This window comes from Schistocerca serialis, chromosome 7, assembly GCF_023864345.2.
Source record: "Schistocerca serialis cubense isolate TAMUIC-IGC-003099 chromosome 7, iqSchSeri2.2, whole genome shotgun sequence".
NCBI classification, from domain to species: Eukaryota; Metazoa; Arthropoda; class Insecta; order Orthoptera; family Acrididae; genus Schistocerca; species Schistocerca serialis.
The window spans coordinates 202,544,445-202,565,462 of record NC_064644.1 but is presented as its reverse complement, the minus strand read 5'-3'; the positions used below and the strand labels follow the sequence as shown (position 1 = coordinate 202,565,462).

Sequence of the window (21,018 nt, the reverse complement as noted above, 5' to 3'; positions counted from 1 at the left end):
TAAATTTTATGAGAGATAATACGTAAAAAGTTTCCTTGGAGTACCACATTCAGGGTCTTGTGTCAAAACTTAATACTGCATACATCACCTTACGATCACCTTACGAATTATCTCCACTGCCTCTAAAACTGCGAAAAGCATTCTTGGTTACAACGCTTACTTACGTGATATTGTGCTCTACAGTGCCACGTTTTGGGGCATCTTTCTGCATTTACAAACAGTATTCTTAGCCAAGAAAACGTTAGTCAAGCCGATAAGTGGCGTGAGTTCATTGAATTTCGGGCGGACAGTAGTTCAAGGATTTCACAATATTAATTATGTTATCCCTGTACCTAAAGTCCCTCACGAAACTTTTGGTTAGTAGTGTGAATTCATTCAAAAAGATCAGCGGGATTCACTCGTCTTAGATTCTCCAACCTAATTTTAGAAGCTCCCTTGTGACACAAAGCTTTCATTCTGTCCACTATTCGCTCGCTGCTGTTTTGAGCTGTTCCGCGCAACATCTACTTTGTGTACATGCTTCTGTAAGCGTTTTGTGTTGGTGATGTTAATTCCTTAAGTTACTTTTATAATTCTCTCACTTTTTGTTAAGACAGAATTATGACAAATGCCAAAGGGAACTAATAAAATGGTGATTTTAGGTACACGAGAATTGTCCCTGATAAAGTTATGTGCTTGTTCTGTGCCAAGGCGAACGACAAGGGTTATTCTGAAAGTAAGGAACGATCGGTATCGAAATGGAAAATACAGTGAAAAATCTGGTGAAGCTTTGCACAGATGCGTTGGGTGCTGTGTCTAGTACTCCCTTCGATCGTTCATGTCGCTCTTTTCAGTTCTGAGCTCACAGGGAGAACGTAAAGATGGCTAGGAATTAGTGTCTCCCGCCAAGTTTGAGGGCCAGGCGAAGGATGTCGCCTGAAGCTATGCAATCCACATAACATAACTGTCATGCAGTTCGTTCTACACGACAATTCTCGGTCGCACTCTGCAGCGTTTCCGATGGGAAGTGTTTCATCACCCACAATACAGCCCGTAATTGGCTGCCCCTAAGGTTCATCTCTGCTCAGATGTACCGCTGGCTATGAAGACAATATTTTGACACACAACGAGCTGCAGTTCAGAGAAGAAAATTGTTGAAAAGCAATGGCGGCTATCTTCTTTAACGAGGGCATGAAAAAGTTGGTAGAACGCTACTACAGATGTCTAAGTCTGAGTTGCGACTGTGTAGAGAAGTAGCTGGAAGGTGTAGCTAACCATTGCAAATAAAACAGTTTTGATTTTCACTGTGGTTCCCCTTTCGCAAACTATATTTCCATACTTTCCGAATAGCCCTCGTATTACAAGTTACTCGGAAAACTACTTGGCACTGTCGGTCTCTTTAAATTCTTTTCATTTCTCCTCAGCACTTGCGTCTGTGGCACTTGATAGTTAGTTACCACCCCACGAAAGTCAATATCGACTTTGAGATTCCGTACCATCTCAGATGTGTTGAGGGAACATTTGGAAAACTGAGCGTAAGTACATTTGGTAACCATAACTGTCTATGCAAGATGTCTAGTACACAAATCCATTGAACTTCCGAGTCTTTTGAATGCTTGCGGAACGTGGGTACCTTAAGTGTATCGCAATAAAGCTATTGAAATAATTCCGTCAGATGCCATAGATACTACTCAAACATTACTTCGCGTGACATCGCACGAACATTCCCTATTTGCAGGAGCCAATTTCCAGTTGTACTGTGGTTTAGGAGAGGCTACCATGTTGCACCTTAGACGGACGCTTAAACTGGTTCAAGATCGTTACTGACAAGTGGGAGACTAGCGCCCTTCACTGCTCAAATTGAGGAAGCGCTTCATCAAGGAATAGCTCTGGCCTAGGACTGGAGACAATGCGGCGCACCTGAAAAGTTCAAAACAAGAGAGCAGAGTAAACCTCTGGAGGGAAAGAACACGACCACTGCTGGTCCCTCATATTTACTTGTGACCTCTGAAATGAAAAGTTTGCATGAGAGACTTTGCTACTCACTACAAACCCCCAAGTTACGTGAAGACGTTTGCCAGTGATCAGCTAATAGCATCTTAAATGCAGAGTTATAGTAGTAACAATTAACATTACTCCAGTTTGACCAGATTTTGCAGCTGTCTCCATTTCCTGAAAGACTTTATCTTCTATACAGTACGTTGAAGACAGCATAGATTGAAACATGTTTTCATTATTTTGGTTCAAATGGCTCTGAGCACTATGGGACTTAACATCTAGGTCATCAGTCAACTAGAACTACTTAAACCTAACTAACCTAAGGACGTCACACACATACATGCCCGAGGCAGGATTAGAACCTGCGACCGTAGCGGTGGCGCGGTTGCAGACTGAAGCGCCTAGAACCGCTCAGCTCAAGCTCAGTGCGTATGTTCAGCACTACACGAAGTTCAAGCAGTGGCGATCATCCAGAATAGAGCATCTTATTCACGACTCGGAGGTACAGAGAAAGTTTCATGTTTCCGTACATATTTTAACTTCCTGGGCCGTAACGCGACATAGTGGTAGCAACCTACGTCGGTCTTCAACTGGGATCAGCTAATTACTTATGGTACCGACTGTTCCCGTACGGTTAGCTGAAGCAATTGAAAAATGCAATCGCCATATCAGTGTGACTCGACGGCTCCGCTGAAAGAGTAACTGCGAGTAGTAATTGATATACAAATGATCAGGATTAAAGGGCACCATTTCATGGTTTTGACAACAATGTTTTGGTCTTGAATCGATTACAAAGCTGCAAGATGATCGGAGCTAGCCGAACAGACCCCTCAGTTGGGCTTATTACGCAAAAGAATTTACATGTAAAGAAAGCGCTCCTGCGTGTACTCGGAATGTATTTCAGCTCACATGTTTATTTATGAAAATGCACATATATCATATGAGCGTGGGTGAAAACCAGAGGAACAACTTCACCAGGGTTTTTCTATGCACGGAGAGTTTACTTGTTTAGTGCCGTGTGGGCTGCAGCAGCGACTTTGACTATGTGAAACGGACGCAGCTTCGGCAACACTTTCTTCTTGGAGGTGACTGTCCAACAATTCTCTCGCCTAACACCGTCCATCTACAGGAGGGCCCATGCATCCCGAAAAACATGAAAACATTGGATTCAGAGAAGCTGTTGCACATGTTCCTCCCTGGCTGTTAATTCAACTAGCGCTGTAAGTGAGGTCCACCCAAAGGGACGATAAAATAATATATACATACATATACAGGGTGAAGAAAAATTAGCGTACTTGGGAGTCGCAGCACGATTCCTCACATACTAACGATACAAAAATATCTCTCACAAAATTTCGTCCCACGCATATTTCAAATGGCTCTGAACACTATGGGACTTAACTTCTGAGGTCATCAGTCCCCTAGAACTTAGAACTACTTAAACCTAACTAACCTAAGGACATCACACACATCCATGCCCGAGGCAGGATTCGAACCTGCGACCGTAGCGGTCGCGCGGTTCCTGATTGTAGCGCCTAGAACTGCTCGGCCGCCTCGGCCAGCAATGGACTTTAAAGATTGACAATTTGGCAACACTGTGATCACATGTACGGTAACCACCTCTGTCAGCATGTAACAGTAGTGCTGTGCAATTGGTGCGGTGGATAGCATTTTGCGATAGCGTGCAGGAAGTCAAGGATTCGATTTTGCGTCGAAGCGTATTTGTTTTTATTTGCTAAATGTAGTCTGCGTGGTACGGTGTCTGATGTCTTAATCGTCACACAGCGATTACAATCGGTCTTCTACAAAAAATTTGGAGCCGCGCGGTTTGAGGCGTCATGTCCCGCATTGCGCGGCCATTCCCGCCGGAGGTTCGAGTCCTCCCTCGGGCATGGGTGTTCGTGTTGTTCTTGGCATAAGTGTGTAAGTCTAGGGATCGATGACCTAAGCAGTTTGATCCCTTAGGAATTCACACACATTTAAAAATTTTTTGAAACATTTACACTTACGAACTACGAACACAGAAATGGAAGTACAATCGTTTTCAGTGACAATCTTTTAAAGAAGCCTTTTTCACGTCGTGGACGCGAATTGTGTCACTTCACTGCATCGACTAGACTCCGAACCTGTTTTCTGTTCACCCTCCCCCAATTGCCCGAAGATTAATACCAACTGTCATTCTTACCACGTTCAGGTCCATCACATTTCGTTGTGGCCTTACTTCATCAGTAAGGCTAGCAACATTATTTGCAAGTAATTTCCAAACATGTACTATGTAAACATCGGAAAACATGAAGCTTAAGGAGCGGTTATAGTAAAATATTAAACACCAGACTAAAACTGGAAAATAAACACAAATAAGCCTCGACCCAGAATCCAGCCCTTGACCTCCTGTATGCTAACCCTAAACGCTTTACACTGCATCACCGGAACACCACCGCTTCTATATGCTGATAGAGGTAGTTACCGTTCATGTTATTACAGTGTTGCCACATTGCCAATCTTTAACGACCATTTACTCCCGGAAATATTCGAGGGGCGAAATCTCGTGAGACATTTTTGTATTACTAGTACTAATTTATGAGAAATCACACTCCGAAGTCCGAGTGCACTAAATTTTCCATTAATAGTGGCCGGGCCAAATATCTTACGAAATAAGCATCAAGCGAAAAAACTACAAAGAACGAGACTCGTCTAGCTTAAAGGAGGAAACCAGATGGCGCTATGGTTGGTCCGCTAGATGGCGTTGCCATAGGTCAAACGGATATGAACTGCGTTTTTCTAAATAGGAACCCCCATTTTTTATTACATTTTCGTGTTGTACGTAAGGAAATATGAATGTTTTAGTTGCACCACTTTTTTCGCTTTGTGACAGATGGCACTGTAATAGTCACAAACGTACAAGTACATGGTATCACGTAACATTCCGCCAGTGCGGACGGAAACTGCTTCGTGATACATTACCCATGTTAAAATGGACCGTTTACCAATTGCGGCAAAAGGTGGATATCGTGTTGATGTATGGCTGTTGTGATCAAATTGCCCAAAGGGCGTGTGCTATGTATGCTTCTCGGTATCCTGGACGACCTCATCCAAGTGTCCGGACGGTTCGCCGCATAGTTACGTTATTTAAGGAAACAGAAAGTGTTCAGCCACATGTGAAACGTCAACCACGATCTGTAACAAATGCTGATGCCCAGGTAGGTGTTTTAGCTGCTGTCGCGGCTAATCCGCACTCTCGTAGCAGACACACTGCGCGAGAATCGGGAATTTCTATGCACCAGGAATTGCATGGCGACGACTTTGAACGTCGTGTACAGTTCTGCCACTGGGCACAGGAGAAATTACGGGACGATGACAGATTTTTCGCACGCGTTCTATTTAGTGACGAAGCGTCATTCACCAACAGCGGTAACGTAAACTGGCATAATATGCACTATTGGGCAACGGAAGATCCACGCTGGCTGCGACAAGTGGAACATCAGCGACCTTGGTGGGTTAATGTATGGTGCGGCATTATGAGAGGAAGGATAATTGGCCATTTCATTGATGGCAATCTATATGCTGATTTCCTACGTAATGTTCTACCGATGTTACTACAAGATTTTTCACTGCATGACAGAATGGCGATGTACTTCCAACATGATGGATGTCCGGCACATAGCTCGCGTGCGGTTGAAGCGGTATTGAATAGCATATTTCATGACGGGTGGATTGGTCGTCGAAGCACTATGCCATGGCCCGCACGTTCACCGGATCTGACGTCCCCGGATTTCTTTCTGTGGGGAGAGATGAACGATATTTGCTATGGTGATCCACCGACAACGCCTGACAACATGCGTCAGCGCATTGTCAATGCATGTGCGAACATCACGGAAGGCGAACTACTCGCTGTTGAGAGGAATGTCGTTACACGTATTGCCAAATGCATTGAGGTTGACGGACATAATTTTGAGCATTTATTGCATTTATGTGGTATTTACAAGGTAATCACGCTGTAACAGCATGCGTTCTCAGAAATGATAAGTTCACAAAGGTACATGTCTCACATAGGAACAACCGAAATAAAATGTTCAAACGTAGCTACGTTTTGTATTTTAATTTAAAAAACCTACCTGTTATCAACTGTTTGTGTAAAATTGTGAGCCAAATGTTTGTGACTATTACAGTGCCATCTATCGCAAAGAGAAAAAAGTGGTCCAACTGAAACATTCATATTTCTTTACGTATTACAAGAATATGTAATAAAAAATGGGGGTTTCTATTAAAAAAAAACGCAGTTGATATCCATTTGACCTATGTCAGCGCCATCTAGCGGGCCAACCATAGCGCATGTGGTTTCCCCCTTCAAGCTAGATAAGTTTCGTTCTTTGTAGTTTTTTCGTTTGACGCTTATTTCATGAGATATTTGGCCCGGTCACGATCAGTGGACCACCCTGTATATATCTCGGTAACTGAGATACTGTTTCTCAGGCCTAGTGTATGTAACCCGCTTCCGTAACTGAATAGTCAGTATATGAGAGGAGCTCCATGATTGAGAAGTAGCCGCTACAAGGTCTGAAATGCCGGCAAAACGGCCGAGAGAGGCGGCGTGCTAGCCATATTTGCCTCCATACTGTAACCACACGACGCCGCATAGCAGTGGATGACACGGCGGCTGGTATACAGCCCATGGAACTTCAGTGCCTGGACGAGAAGTTCACTCAATATCATAGTCCAGTTCTGTGCTGACGAACTTAAGCATTTATACCGAAGTGTAGAAGTCACGTGAACTACATTTGTCCACTTTCGCCATTCTCATGTCGTGAGCTAACGCTCTACCCTTCGCAAGTTGTATTCCAGTCATTCAGAGAAAACAAGATCAGGATCAACACCAATCTGTGCATATTGTGGACACATCGTCATGTCACCGTATAATTTGAACCTACAACTGGAAGCATTCGGTGACTCACCTGTACTGCAATCAGGACCTTAGGTGGCCACACATTATTCTTTCAGCTAAATCGTTAAAATTCGTTTCTGACTTGTTTGCAAAAGAATCTGATCCATGGCTAATACACAGGGCGTCCCATTTGCCTTGACCACCCTAACCAGCTGTTTGCCCAGATTCAAATTACTAAATGTTTCAAGCAAATGTTCATTAGCCGTCAGGGGGACATTAGTCAGCATGATTGCCTTCGTTGTAACTTTGGTTTTACAAAGATATTAACAGGAGTGTGAATTTTTAAAGTGGCACCCTTTATTTTTTTATTCGGTAATTGATTTCCTCTCCTAAAAACCTACTCAAAAATATATCACAGTGTACCATTCATTGAAACACAACGTTATTAATTACATAGCACAACACTGATGTTGACGCTCCCAGCGCTTACTGCAGGTACTCCGGGTAATGGAACACATCCACGTGCTGACGTTGACAGAGGACAAATGTAAACATAAGCAGAATGCACACTCGTCATTCCGTCAACCATCGTCAGTTGAAGACTTGTGTGAGTAGAATGTACACCAACGGAGAGAAAGTAGAAATGTTACTCATCTATGGGGACTGTAAGTTAGCAGAACAGTAATTGCAATACTGTTTTCTTATGTACGGGTACATTTAGTGCAGTAGATTAGTCGTTTTAAATACTGTTGTGCAGAGTAGGCATACAGTAAAGGCTGTCCTTACGACAAACTGTATCGACATAACGTTCCTTTTATTGTTGTTGTTGTTGTTGTTGAAGGTAGGCGAAATGCTATGAAGGCAGCGGAACTGTACAGAGAGCAATATCCTGACAAGAAGCCACCTTCTCGACGGATGTTTTCTCGTCTTATCACGACGCTTCAGGAAACTGGAAGTTACAACGCACGACAACGCAACAGTCGTAGCACTCGCACAGACGAAGCTGCCGAAGTTACTGTTCTGCTTCCGTTGCTATGAATCCACATGTGAGCACAAGACAGCTTAAACACGAGATTGGCATTCCTAAAACCAGTGTACATCGTATTCTTACACATTACCGGTTCCATCATTACCATGTACACCTACATCAAGAATTGCATAGGAATGATTTCCAGAATCGTGTACAGTTCTGTCACTGGGCACAGCAGCAAATCCTCGCCAACCCGAACTTCTTCTCTAATGTTCTATTTACCGATGAATGTTCCTTCTCACATAAAGGACAGGTAAACACAAGGAACGTGTATTATTGGTCCTGCGACAACCCACGATGGCAGAGACAGTTGGAACATCGGCGTCAATGGAGAGTTAACGTCTGGTGTGGGATGCTTGGTACTACAATTATAGTCCCTTATTTCATCAGTGGTAGTCTAAACGGCACAGCGTATGCCAACTTCCTCAGACGAATTCTTCCTCCTCTTCTGGATGAAGTGCCGCTAAGAACCAGAATGCTTCTATGGTATCAACACGATGGACGTCCAACACCTAATGCTTGTGTGAACGTCGCGTTCTGAACCGAAGGTATCCTGCCAAATGGATTGGTCGAGGAGCAACAGTTACGTGCGCCGCTAGGTCTCCTGATTTAAATCCTCTGGACTTTTTTCTATGGGGATGCATTAAGGAAGTTGTCTATCGCGATATACTAAGAACTCCAGAGGATGAGCAGGATCGTATCGTGCTTTTCTTGTAATTCTCTTCAGCAGCACCTATGAATGTTTTGCTCCTGGGCAATGGTACGGGAGAGTCAAAGTCAATTTTGTGTAATGTTTTTCCTTGGTTTTCAGTTGTTTTCTGACAAGTCCAGCAAGTGGACGAGTTTTTGATCCTGGACTCAATGTTATGTTATGTAATTAATAACGTTGTGTTTCAGTGAATGGTACATTGTGTTACATTTTGAGTAGGTCTTTAGGAGAGGAAGTGAATTACCGAACAAAAAATACATGACGCCATTTAAAAAAGGTATACCGCTGTTCATATCTTTGTATATAACAAAGCTACAACCAGGGCAATCACGCTGATTGATGTCCCTCTGACGGCTAAAGAACATTTGCTTGAAACATATTGTAGCTTGCATCTGGTCAAACAGTTACATAGGGTGGTCAAGATACCCTGTATATGCAGGGTGGTTAGGAAAGCTTTTAAGGGTGTTGCAGGGTAGGTTTTGCTGAAAAATAACTGTTGCGAAGCAAATTCGATACGTTGTCCCGTTTACGACCTAATTAGCACATGTACAGTTACAATTAGTTTTAGCTGTTCTCCTACCTTAGATGACCGTGTACGGGACTGCTCTGCCGTTGGTTTGGATTTGATCGTTACTACCGTTCCATATCAAATTTTTCCGTCTCTCTCTTGTTCAGTTTGAGGAAACCAAATATAGAACACATTTGGTAATACCATCCCTCTGTCTCTGTCACGCTGATTTTATGTGGGAGTCAGAAGAGTCTGATAAACCTGTAAGACTGTGGCAGGGGAGATCGTGCTCAGAAACAGTTGTTAACCAAAAAATTCGATACGTTGCTCCTTTCCAGAGCTACTTAGCATTGAAGTTAGCCAATAATGTCGTTATGTGAGGAAATCTGAGCAACTGAGAGCATTAAAATGTGCTAATGTATACACTTCTATGGGTCTATAAGTAATCATTTGTTCAAATGCTGATTACCAAATCGAATGTACCTCTTTCAGAAGTGATAAATTTAATTTGGGTGAGCTAAAGGTACGTTGTTCTGCTTGAGGAAAACAAACGAGGAACACTTTTGGGGACACTGTGTCTGGCAAGCTTCAATCTGCGCGCGTGACTACCTGATTGGCTAACTTCAAAGTTAAATAACTCGGAAATGGCGTAACGTATCTAATTTTTTTCCTAACAACAATTTCTCAGCAGCATCTCCCCTGCAACACTCCAATGCTCTTACCATCCTACATGTACAATTAACTAATCTCTGTCGTGTTATTCTTTCATTTGCATATGCATGCGTGTTTTGTGTGTGTGCCCACGTTTTGTGTGTGTTTCTGTGTGTGATAATATCTGCAAACCTATATCTAACCTTCTGACAAATGTACATGGTGGACTGCTACTGTAGTTGAAAAATTTATTTCGGATCTGTTGCAACAAGTTATGACTGCGTTTTCTTGTAACATTTTGAGATATAGCTCTTGTAGGAAGGATAGTAAAGAAAAGATTGAAAAAATGTTCAGCTTTCATGTCTATTATATTTTGATTGCACAGTTTATGGAAAAGTAAGGAGATACAAGATAAATATACCATACAAAAATAACACAGAGGATAGATTAGGCTGTCAAAAGCATAGTATATGACATCTTCATGAGAAATAGATGTTCTACACAAATTTATGGAAGTTTATGAAACATATGTTTACATATGTACCTGGATCAATGCTGTTGAAGAATGAATATTGGCCATATTAATAAATAATTTATCTCAATTACTACTTAATCTACTTATTATGTTTATGCACAACCACTGAAACAATTTAATTAGTACTTGTATAGTTGTAGTTATTGTATCATGTTAGGAACATTTGTAATGTATGTAGACTTAAACATAACGACACAAAATATTACGTACTACGAAAGAAATACAACTGGAAATTTATTTTTAAGTATTTGTGCTAGTGTTCAAATTTATGAGAAAAATATTTAATCATTTAAATTGTGTGCAAACATCATTAGAAAAAATGAAAGTGAATGTAATGATTGGTTGAAAATACAAGAAATACAGTCATGTTTTAAGTTCAGTACTATTAATATTTTAAAATACCAGGCTTTTAAATATGCTGTAGATAGTGGGTATAATAATCAGAAACTTTTACTATTGAGAAATACCGTTAAGTAAAGAACACACATTTCCAAAAATGTGTGTCAAATAAATATTTTCATCTGGTGAACATTGACCATTACTTTCAGCATTTACTGAACCCTACTACCTATAGGCATTGTTTCTCTCATTTAGGTCACAATAACAAATGAAGCACAGTAGCACATAAATATGGATTATGATGGGTACATTACTTCTAAGCTCTGCTTTAACGTAACTGAAGGACCTCAACAATCTGATGGAACCAAATGCCACATTTGAAAACAAGCTAATTTAGTGGCACACATTCTTGCCTTTGTGAACAGTCTTTGTAAGCACTAAGCTATGCATGAATTTCAAGCTTATGAGGTGTTACAGGACCTAATCAATACTGAAGGACCTTAGTAAGTTTTTATACAATTGCAACATCTTCTTAATGAAGCACTTGAGAAAACTTGACTAGAATTTCACAAAAAGGTTTTGTAGACTTATTAGGGTAGCCTTGCAGAAACCTATTTTGACACTGGCAGTAATAAGGAACAGGTAGGTCCCTTCATACATGGATGTTGTTGGACTTTTCTTCGAGAGGAGTTGCTTCCTTTTCGATACCCGTCCACACTGGATTCAATGGGGAATCTGAAATCAGTAAAATACAGTGTATGGAATAGAACTCTCTTTTTTCTAATTTTTATTAAATAACATATATGTATATTAGCTCTTAGGTAACTACTTCATCAGTGATTTACGTAGTAAACTAATCACGAAATGATAGTTACAACACTGCATTACAAAACAGAAAGTTTGGTATTTGGTCGTTATACTACGCCATCCTGTTTCAACTAAACTTCTAATACGCTTACTACCATCGTATATTTTAGTCACAGGTATTGTTCTTTGTAATTTGAAATGCTTCGATGAACAATATATTAAAGGAAACTGAAAAAAATCAGAGGCGCTTTATTTTGGGAAATGCAACAGACATCACATAAGGGGTTCAGAAAGTGAAGGAACGTATATGGTAAAGCATAAAACGCACTGTGACTCTAAACTTGTCAACTACTGGTGCTGAAACTGTAAAGTAATATCCAGTGGAAATAGAATGCGAACTTCGAGAAGAAACGGTATGGAATTATCGCCACTCTCCATTGAAAAACTGACACTGTTTTGAAATACATCCATTAGAAATTTGAAAATAATTCTCAGATGTAATAAGTCATAATAGAAGTAGCTTACTGTTACACTGGTACACTCGCGAGAAATTGTACGAAAGAAAATAGCATAAAAATTGGGCTCATGTGATAGTCCCTCCAAGACGAAATTTTCCACTTAACTAGTTAATAACGGACGAAATCACAGTTGAAGTAAATGTGAAGTGCCCAACTTTTTCACCCCAAAATTCTTTTGATCACTTAAAGATGATGATAATAGTCATCTATTTTCACATGGAAAAACAGTGACCATGAATCAAAAAGCAATGCGTCATTGCTACGTCAGTAATAACTAAAGGCATCAGCTTTGTCTTTCTTTTAATAGGGCAATGGTATTTTTACCATGAAAATAGCAAATATGATGAGGCTAATTTAGTGATGTAGCTCTCTTGTAAATCTAACAAGAACTGCTACAAAACTGCACAAAAGCCCTATGTTCCATGTCACTCGGTTATTTCTTGGCCGGAAAAAGTAGCATAGCTCCACTAAAATATTTGATGCTTGTATTTCGGTTATTCATGAAGAGAATGGGTTCCTCTATATTTCACTGTTCGCTGTTCGTCTGGCTGGAACCAGTTTTAATTTGTCTTTATAGAGTCAGCGTTGTCATGACAATACGAACCCAAACCACAACCACTTAGTATCCACATAGTATGCTCATGTGTAACAAGCAGTCCAGTCAGCCCGCATCTCCTGGTCGTGCGGTAGCGTTCTCGCTTCCCACGCCCGGGTTCCCGGGTTCGATTCCCGGCGGGGTCTGGGATTTTCTCTGCCTCGTGATGGCTGGGTGTTGTGTGCTGTCCTTAGGTTAGTTAGGTTTAAGTAGTTCTAAGTTCTAGGGGACTGATGACCATAGATGTTAAGTCCCATAGTGCTCAGAGCCATTTGAACCATTTTGAACCAGTCCAGTCACGCATCATTTGCAACCCTGATCCACCGGGTGGTCTGGACTACCGTGAGAGATCATTTTATGAGAAGTTGGCCAGGATGCGACATGATCCGCAAACCACGGGGACACGTGTTTTATTATTTAAATATTTATTTTCTTTTCCCTTTAAGTTTCTTAGGCAGAGTCTGACACAGGCCAAATGCCACAAATGAAAACGTTGATGCAAGTATAATACGTGCCATATTAATATGAAATTACAAATACTACAATTCTAAAAATGGCTGTCTCGCAGTTTCAGCAGAGGAATCACACAGCCAACCGGTTAGAAATAACTGTTTGGTACATTGATCTAGGTTTCGACACTTCTAAGCATGTCTTCATCAGAAGGAAATTTTAAGAAACCTTAAAGTTACATTGCGAGAAAGCAATGGTCAAAGTTTTGAGCAGATATGCTCAAGTAAAAAAAGTTAAACACGTTCAAGGCTTTGGTACATGTACCTAAGAACAATATCAGACTGATGTTGTTCCTAGCAAGGCACACATGCTAAAGGCTGCTGACAGGAAGTCATCTGCTGTGGCGAAGAGAAAGGGAACTTCCTGTGTACTTCCCCCCCCCCCCCCCCCCCACCGACAGAAGATGCCGTACTGTACTCGGTACCTTTGCTACTCCACGGAATTTCTGATATCTAGTTCTATGTCACGCAACTCTATACACCCTAGGCGAGAGTGTTGTACCCTGGAACATTTTTCTGACACTTGCTTCTAATCGGAACTGTAACAGACGTTTAATATATTGTCTTTTTCAATTTATAAAGGGTAGCATTTACTTTTGTGTGCTGCTAAAAATTTACTCCGGAAAAGTACAACTTTTCCAAATGTGAAAAAATATTTTAGGTGTCATGTATGTAGGACAAATATTCCATTGAAACTTTAAAGTGTTGCAAATCGAGAATATCTTCTCGTTGCTGTATTTAATAGTCTTCCCATTACATTGATCCTCCAATACAACGCAATAATGAGTAATTGAAAGGAAAGTACTATCAAAAACAAGTTACAAGTTAAATACACTTCAAATAGAGGTTAATGGAAAGTAATTCAAATTTTTATTGCCGGACAAGTAAAATTGATTAGATCATTAAAGAAACCCAGTTCATTTGCAAATAGCATACGTTCCATAGTAGCATTCCTCCTTCCTTTTCTAAATGCAAGAGGGTGCAAGACCGACGAAGTATTAGAAAATAGTTCACATATTTTATAACTTTTGCTTGGGTTGGGAATGTACAAGAAAATTAATTATTAAGGTAATTTACGCGATCCCTTTATAAAAGGAGAGAATACCAAAGGACAGATGTTATTGTTGCTGTGGTCTTCAGTCCTGAGACTGGTTTGGTGCAGCTCTCCATGCTACTCTATCCTGTGCAAGCTTCTTCATCTCCCAGTACCTACTGCAATCTACATCCTTCTGAATCTGCTTAGTGTATTCATCTCTTGGTCTCCCTCTACGATTTTTACCCTCCACGCTGCCCTCCAGTACTAAATTGGTGATCCCTTGATGCCTCAGAACATGTCCTACCAACCGACCCCTTCTTCTAGTCAAGTTGTGCCACAAACTCATCTTCTTCCCAATTCTATTCAATACCTAATCTTCAGCATTCTTCTGTAGCACCACATTTCGAAAGCTTCCATTCCATTGTCTAAACTATTTATCGTCCATGTTTCACTTCCATACATGGGTACACTCCATGTTTCACTTCCGTTCATAACTACACTCCATACAAATACTTTCAGAAACGACTTCCTGACACTTAAATCAATACTCGATGTTAACAAATTTCTCTTGTTCTTTTTCAGAAACGCTTTCCTTGCCATTGCCAGTGTACATTTTATATCCTCTGTACTTCGACCATCATCAGTTATTTTGCTCCCCAAATAGCAAAACTAGTGTGTAACCTATAACCACGGCGTTATCTAACTAAAACTTGTGCGTTAATGAGCATTTCGCTCTGATTTAAGTATATGGCCGAAAGAGACAGCCTTCCAGGAATTGTGAAACGGATCCTTTCATCCAGGACCGTGTTCCACGAACGGTGCAGATTTGCCACGAGATGAAATTCACCGGCGTTTATTGTGCTGAATGAGGCCAAGCTGATCAGGCCTAAGCGCTGTAGTGCAGTCATAGGGAAACCCCGTAGGAGCTGTTTGTGCCCAGAGAGTTGTAGCAGTGTTAAATATGGCGGACTTAAGATAGGCCATAAAGGGAAACATTTATGAATTTTACTTAATTCTATAGTAATTCAGGGAATAAAGCCACAGTAATTTTAATCTACCATCTTTCTTAAATTTTCATGGTGATCCTAATAAAAATTGAACATTGATTTTATCTATAATAGCTTGGGATTTACTGTTAAAGTGAAATTAAAAAGTTTTGTAACAAAGACCTGAATACTAAAATCTGAACGCTTTGGTCGATCTTAGCGATCGGCATTTCATATAAAAGCGAATCATTAAAAGACAGATATTGTAAATATCAACTTTGTAACTTTGTTTAAAAGATATAGTAAATTTAAATCATCAGCATTTTCAGTTAAGCATCAGATCATCATTTCCTCCATAAAAAACACATTGAACGATAACAGCATGACATCTTACTGAATCATTAGGTAATAAAATATTTGTTGTTAAGTTTAGTACATAATAGTTCCTATTGCTCTTTATTTATTTATCAGAAAGCACATTAGTGCAAGGCTGCTGGCCGTGACATTCAAAGTTAAGAAGGAAATTTTATTGGTTTTTATGTAAAACAATATAACGTTTATTATGTAATAGATATTATTGTTAGTTTATTTAGAACGTGAAAGTTGTCAAGCTTTGATTAGTTAAATATGTTAAAATGTAAAATAATGTGGAATAAGCTGTAGCCAATCAGGTGGACTGTTTCAGGGAAGGGAACTGCACTAGTCAGTTGAGCGACGATGTTCGGCACGCGGGAGACGCGGCCGGAGACGGGCAGTTCGGCTGGAGACACCAAAGTGGACAGTTGTGGTCTACACAACAAAGGGTACAGTTCGGACTGAGATGCGAAAGCGGACAGTCGGTCTTTAGGTACTAAGAACTGAAACGACTTAGAAAGTTCCGCATTGTGCGGTATCGCGGGACTTAGACTCAGCGGTGAGCAGCAGCGCGCCTGGTGTGAACTCTAACTTTTCGCGTAGATAACTTGTATTTCGCGATGAGATTGTGAATAATCGAACTGTGCCAAATGGATATGCGCTCGCGTGTCACTCTAAATACGACCACTTTCGCTATTAGTTTGCTTTCTGAGTAAACATTATTCTAACCAAATCGCAACTGTGTGGCCACATCATCTATGGGTCGTTAATTTAGCTCCCAATATTATTATTACTGTTATTATATGTCACTTTAACCTTGTATGTTTCATGCAATTTCGCAAATTTGCCATCAGCCAGACACTTTAACCAAAGGGTCAAAAGTGTCTAATCTAGGGCGTGTAATGCGACATGTGCGGTTCAACCACTAGACGAGTTGGAGCTAAGACATTTCAACGAAGAGGAATTGCATGTGAGCCCGAACATTTTTTGGATGTTAGCACGAAAACTCATACCATTTTAACAAGTTAGTAAACTTCCATATGGAACATCGTGACGTCAAACGCAAGAAGAGAAAAGCAACAACAAGAAGAGTTTTGGATGCCAGATGGCTGTATCTACAACGCAGTCCTTAAGGTGATTCTAAAATCCCTTTCCGATATTTGTTACTACTGGCGTTACTGTGATATACGAGCATGTGTTGTGCGCAGCATTTTTAAATATTCTGAGTTGTACAAATTAGAGCTGTATAGAATATTACAGCTGTTTCGAAGGTATTTTTAATTCTTCACTTATAGAATTATATGGAAAATGAAATTCTGTATAGGCTACTCTGGTAGAGCTATTGGCAGCTTATAGGAGTCGATGACCTCGTTTCATTGACCTAACTGGTACCAAGTGAATCGTTTGAGTCGCCCAAACTAATGTAGATTAGATCTTTCGGGCTCACATTTGGAAACTGTCGAAGACGGGCTGCTCATCATTAGTGTAAAGATTGTGATCGCACCTGTGGCGTTTTTGCCTATAAGCTGTCGATAGCTCTACTAGAGTAGCCTATACAGAATTTCATTTTCCATAGAATTCTATAAGTGAAGAATTAAAAATACCTTCGAAATAGCTGTAATAATCTATAAAGCTCTTAAATTTGTAGAACTCAAAATATTAATAAATGCTGCGCACAACACATGCTCGTATATCACAGTAACACCAGTAGTAACAAATATCGGAAAGGGATTTTAGAATCACCTGAAGGACTGCGTTGTAGATACAGCCATCTGTCTCGTTGAAACACCAACCAAGAAACAACGTGTGTTACCAAGTATACTATTCTTTTCTACTATACTTCTGAGTGTCAGAAGCAAAAATATCTTCCTCTAATTTTCTGGATTTTTGATAGTTCATAGTTCATAGTTCAGAAATCACAGGCGTTCTGCTGCCTCGCCGACCATGGTGTACTGACCCTTCTTGCAAGGCTCGTCCTCGAAGTCCACGATGAGCGCCGCCTTCTCCGGCTCCTGGTGGTGGCGGCGCAGGAAGGAGCCGCGGTAGCAGAAGAAGAGGGCGAACAGTGCCACCACCGCCTTCAGTGCCGCCCCCACGATCGGGCCGGCCACGCCCTGTAGCCAGACGCCGCCTCCGGCCCCAATTCCGCCTACTCCGCCTCCAGCTGACAGCCCCTCAACCCCCAGCCTGCCTGTGTCCACCACCAGCGGCCGGCTGCGACTCACCGACTCGGAGCGTGAAACCAGCTCCACCTGAAACATCGGGTTTTAGATACGGCTCTGTAACTTGTCTCATGGAAACACTTTGAAAGCTGCCTGTTATTCACACTTTCTTTTTTGCCCACAAAGCCTTTCTTTTTCTTAAATCCCGAGTTTATCTTTGCAATGCTTTGCATGTTAATGCAATGGTCAGCTTCGATTGGTCGAAATTAGCTCATTGAGTGATCTTTTTGTGTCTCCATTGATGCATTACATATCTTCGGAGGCCGGTTTGAACCCTCAGCTAATGTGAAAGGATCAGGAACGTGAAAACACGAGATCAAAATGTCAGTATAAATTTGAAAACTGAATAAATCACGGAATAACGTAGATAGAGAGGTACAAATTGACACACATGCTTGGAATGACATGGTGTTTTATTAGAACCAAAAAAATACAAACGTTCAAAAAATGTCCGACAGATGGCGCTTCATCTGATCAGAATAGCAATAATTATCATAACAAAGTAAGACAACGCAAAGATGATGTTCTTTACAGGAAATGCTCAATATGTCCACCATCATTCCTCAACAATAGCTGTAGTCGAGGAATAATGTTGTGAACAGCACTGTAAAGCATGTCCGGAGTTATGGTGAGGCATTGGCGTCGGATGTTGTCTTTCACCATCCCTAGAGATGTCGGTCGATCACGATACACTTGCGACTTCAGGTAACCCCAAAGCCAATAATCTCACGGACTTAGGTCTGGAGACCTGGGAGGCTAGGCATGACGAAAGTGGCGGCTGAGCACACGATCATCACCAAACGACGCGCACAAGAGATCTTTCACGCGTCTACCAATACTTTTTTTTTTTTTTGTTCTAATAAAACCCCATGTCATTCCAAGCATGTGTGCCAATTTTTACCTCTCTATCTACATTACTCCGTGGTTTATTAAGTTTTCATATACTGACTTTTTGATCGCCCGGTAGTTTCGGATGAGCTTCCAGCGTTCCGTTCGTTGTCTCCGGTTTGGGAGGCAGTCCAGTCTGATTTGTTTCCTGGAGTTGGTGTTACGCGGTTTATAGTTTCCGCAGTGACGATGTACGGGTGACATATTTCCATTACTTTCTACGATGTCTAATAGGTATAGGTGAATTCAGGTTAATTGTTGGATATTTTTACCGATTCCGCTGTGACAGTTTTAGAGTCGTTCAAAGTAAGTGTACAGTCAGTAGCACGCACATACCCAGATCATGCGATACTTGTTGGAGGCGACTTTAACCTACCGAGTATAGACTGGGACGTATGTACATTTATCAAATGGTTCAAATGGCTCTGAGCACAATGGTACTTAACATCTGAGGTCATCAGTCCCCTAGAACGTAGAACTACTTAAACCTAACTAACCTAAAGACACCACACACATCCATGCCCGAGGCAGGATTCCAACAGCGACTGTAGCGGTCGCACGGTTCCAGACTGAAGCGCCTAGAACCGCTCGGCCACACCAGCCGGCTGTACATTTGTTGCATGCAGTACAGATAGGCTTGTGAAGTAATTTTGGAGACGTTTTCCGAAAACCGTCTTTAACAACCATTTCGACAGACGACACGCAGTGCGTATATCTTAAACCTTGTAGTTACAAATAAGTCAAACCTTACCGACAGCACCAGTACAGAGGCAGCGATTTATAACCATGATGTCATCATAGGTACTATAGCTACTGAAGTTAATAAGTAAGTCAAGAAGGCAAGGAGAGTGTTTCAGCTAGAAAAATCAGATAAGTAGATGTTAGCATCTCCCTTAGACAGTGAACTAACATCGTTTAGTTCCAGTATGATGGAAGTAGAAGAATTACGGGCAAAAGAAGAACTTCTGTGAAGTTTGGAAGGTAGGAGACGAGATACTGGCAGAAGTAAAGCTGTGAGGACGGGACATGAGTCGTGCTTGGGTAGTTCAGATGGTAGAGCACTTGCCCGCGACTGGCAAAGGTCCCGAGTTCGAGTCTCGGTCTGCCAGGAAGTTTCATGTTTCAATTATGGGCAAAGATTAAACAGACTGTGAATCGTCATACCTTAGCAAAAGATCAGGCCGAGAAACCAAGAAAATTCTGGTCCTATGTAAAATCGGTGAGCGGATCTAAGGTTTCCATCCAGTCACTCGTTGACCAATCTGATGTGGCCGTAGGGGATACGGAAACGAGAGCTGGAGTTCCAAATTTCCCATTTAAGAAACCACTCACCCAAAAGACTCGTACAAACATACCGTCGTTTGGCCGTCACTCAGACTCCCGTTCGGACAACATAGTAATAGACATCCCTGGCGAAGAGAAGCAGCTGAAAGAGTTGAAAAGAAATAAATCGCAAGGTCCGGATGCAACCCCAGTTCGGTCTTACAAAGCACTCCATGGCACTGGACCCTTACTTAGCTTGCATTTATCGCGAATCTCTCACCCAGCGCAAAATCCCAAGCGAATGGAAAAAGCACAAGTGACTCCTGTATATCCAGGATAAATGAAAGGAGCCGCAGAATTACAGACCAATATCCTTAAAACCGGTTTGCTGCAGAATTGTTTCACATATTTTGAGTTCGAATATTAAAAATTCCTTCAAACCGGTAAGCTTCTGTGCAAACACCAGCATTGCTTTAGAAAGCATCGCTCATGCAAAACTCAGCATATCCTTTTCTCAAAAAATATACTGCGAACTATGGACGAAATGTGACAGGAAGATTCCATATATCTAGATTTCCAAAAAACGTTTGACACGTTGCCCCACTGCAGACTGTTAACGAAGGTAGGAGCATACGGAATAGGTTCCTAACATGTGAGTGGTTCGAAGAGCTCTTAAGTAATAGAATCCAGTACGTTGTCCTCGGCGGCGAGTGTTCTTCAGAGAGAAGGTATCGTCAGGATGTTTGACAGAAATGTTATTATTTTCTATGTACATAAATCATCTCGCGTACGGGGTGGACAGCAGTCTGTGATTGTCTTCTTGCCATGCCGTGGTGAATGGGAAAGCGCCGACGTTCAGTGACTGTAGGAGGATACAAGACGACAGACAAAATTTGTAGTTGGTGTGATGAATGGCAGCTAGCTCTAAACGTAGAAAAATGTAAGTTAATGCAGATGAGTAGGAAAAATAAACGCGAAAAATGTCGAATACAGGATTGACATATTCACATCGTTTAAGTATCTGGGCGTAACGTTCCAAGGCGATATGGAATGGAAAGAGCACGTGAGGATTGTGGTAGGGAAGGCGAATGGTCGGTTTCGGTTTGTTGAGAGACTTTCGGAAAAGAATGGTTCTGCCGCAACGCACGTTAGTGCGACCCGTGCTTGTATACTGCTAGAGTGTTTGCGGCCCACGCCAGGTCGGATACA

General features: G+C 41.4%; 1 protein-coding gene across 1 annotated transcript in view; it reads right to left on the bottom strand.

The window, feature by feature from the left end:
* Positions 1-10,114: 10,114 nt before the first annotated feature.
* LOC126412720 (uncharacterized) overlaps positions 10,115-21,018 on the bottom strand; it is a 275,896-nt gene continuing 264,992 nt past the window's right edge. The window contains exons 7-8 of the mRNA XM_050082438.1: positions 17,394-17,688; positions 10,115-11,366 (exon numbers count right to left, since the gene is read on the bottom strand). Of these exons, the coding sequence (XP_049938395.1) occupies positions 11,284-11,366; positions 17,394-17,688 (378 nt within the window). The 3' untranslated portion in view covers positions 10,115-11,283. The remainder of the gene's footprint in view (positions 11,367-17,393; positions 17,689-21,018) is intronic.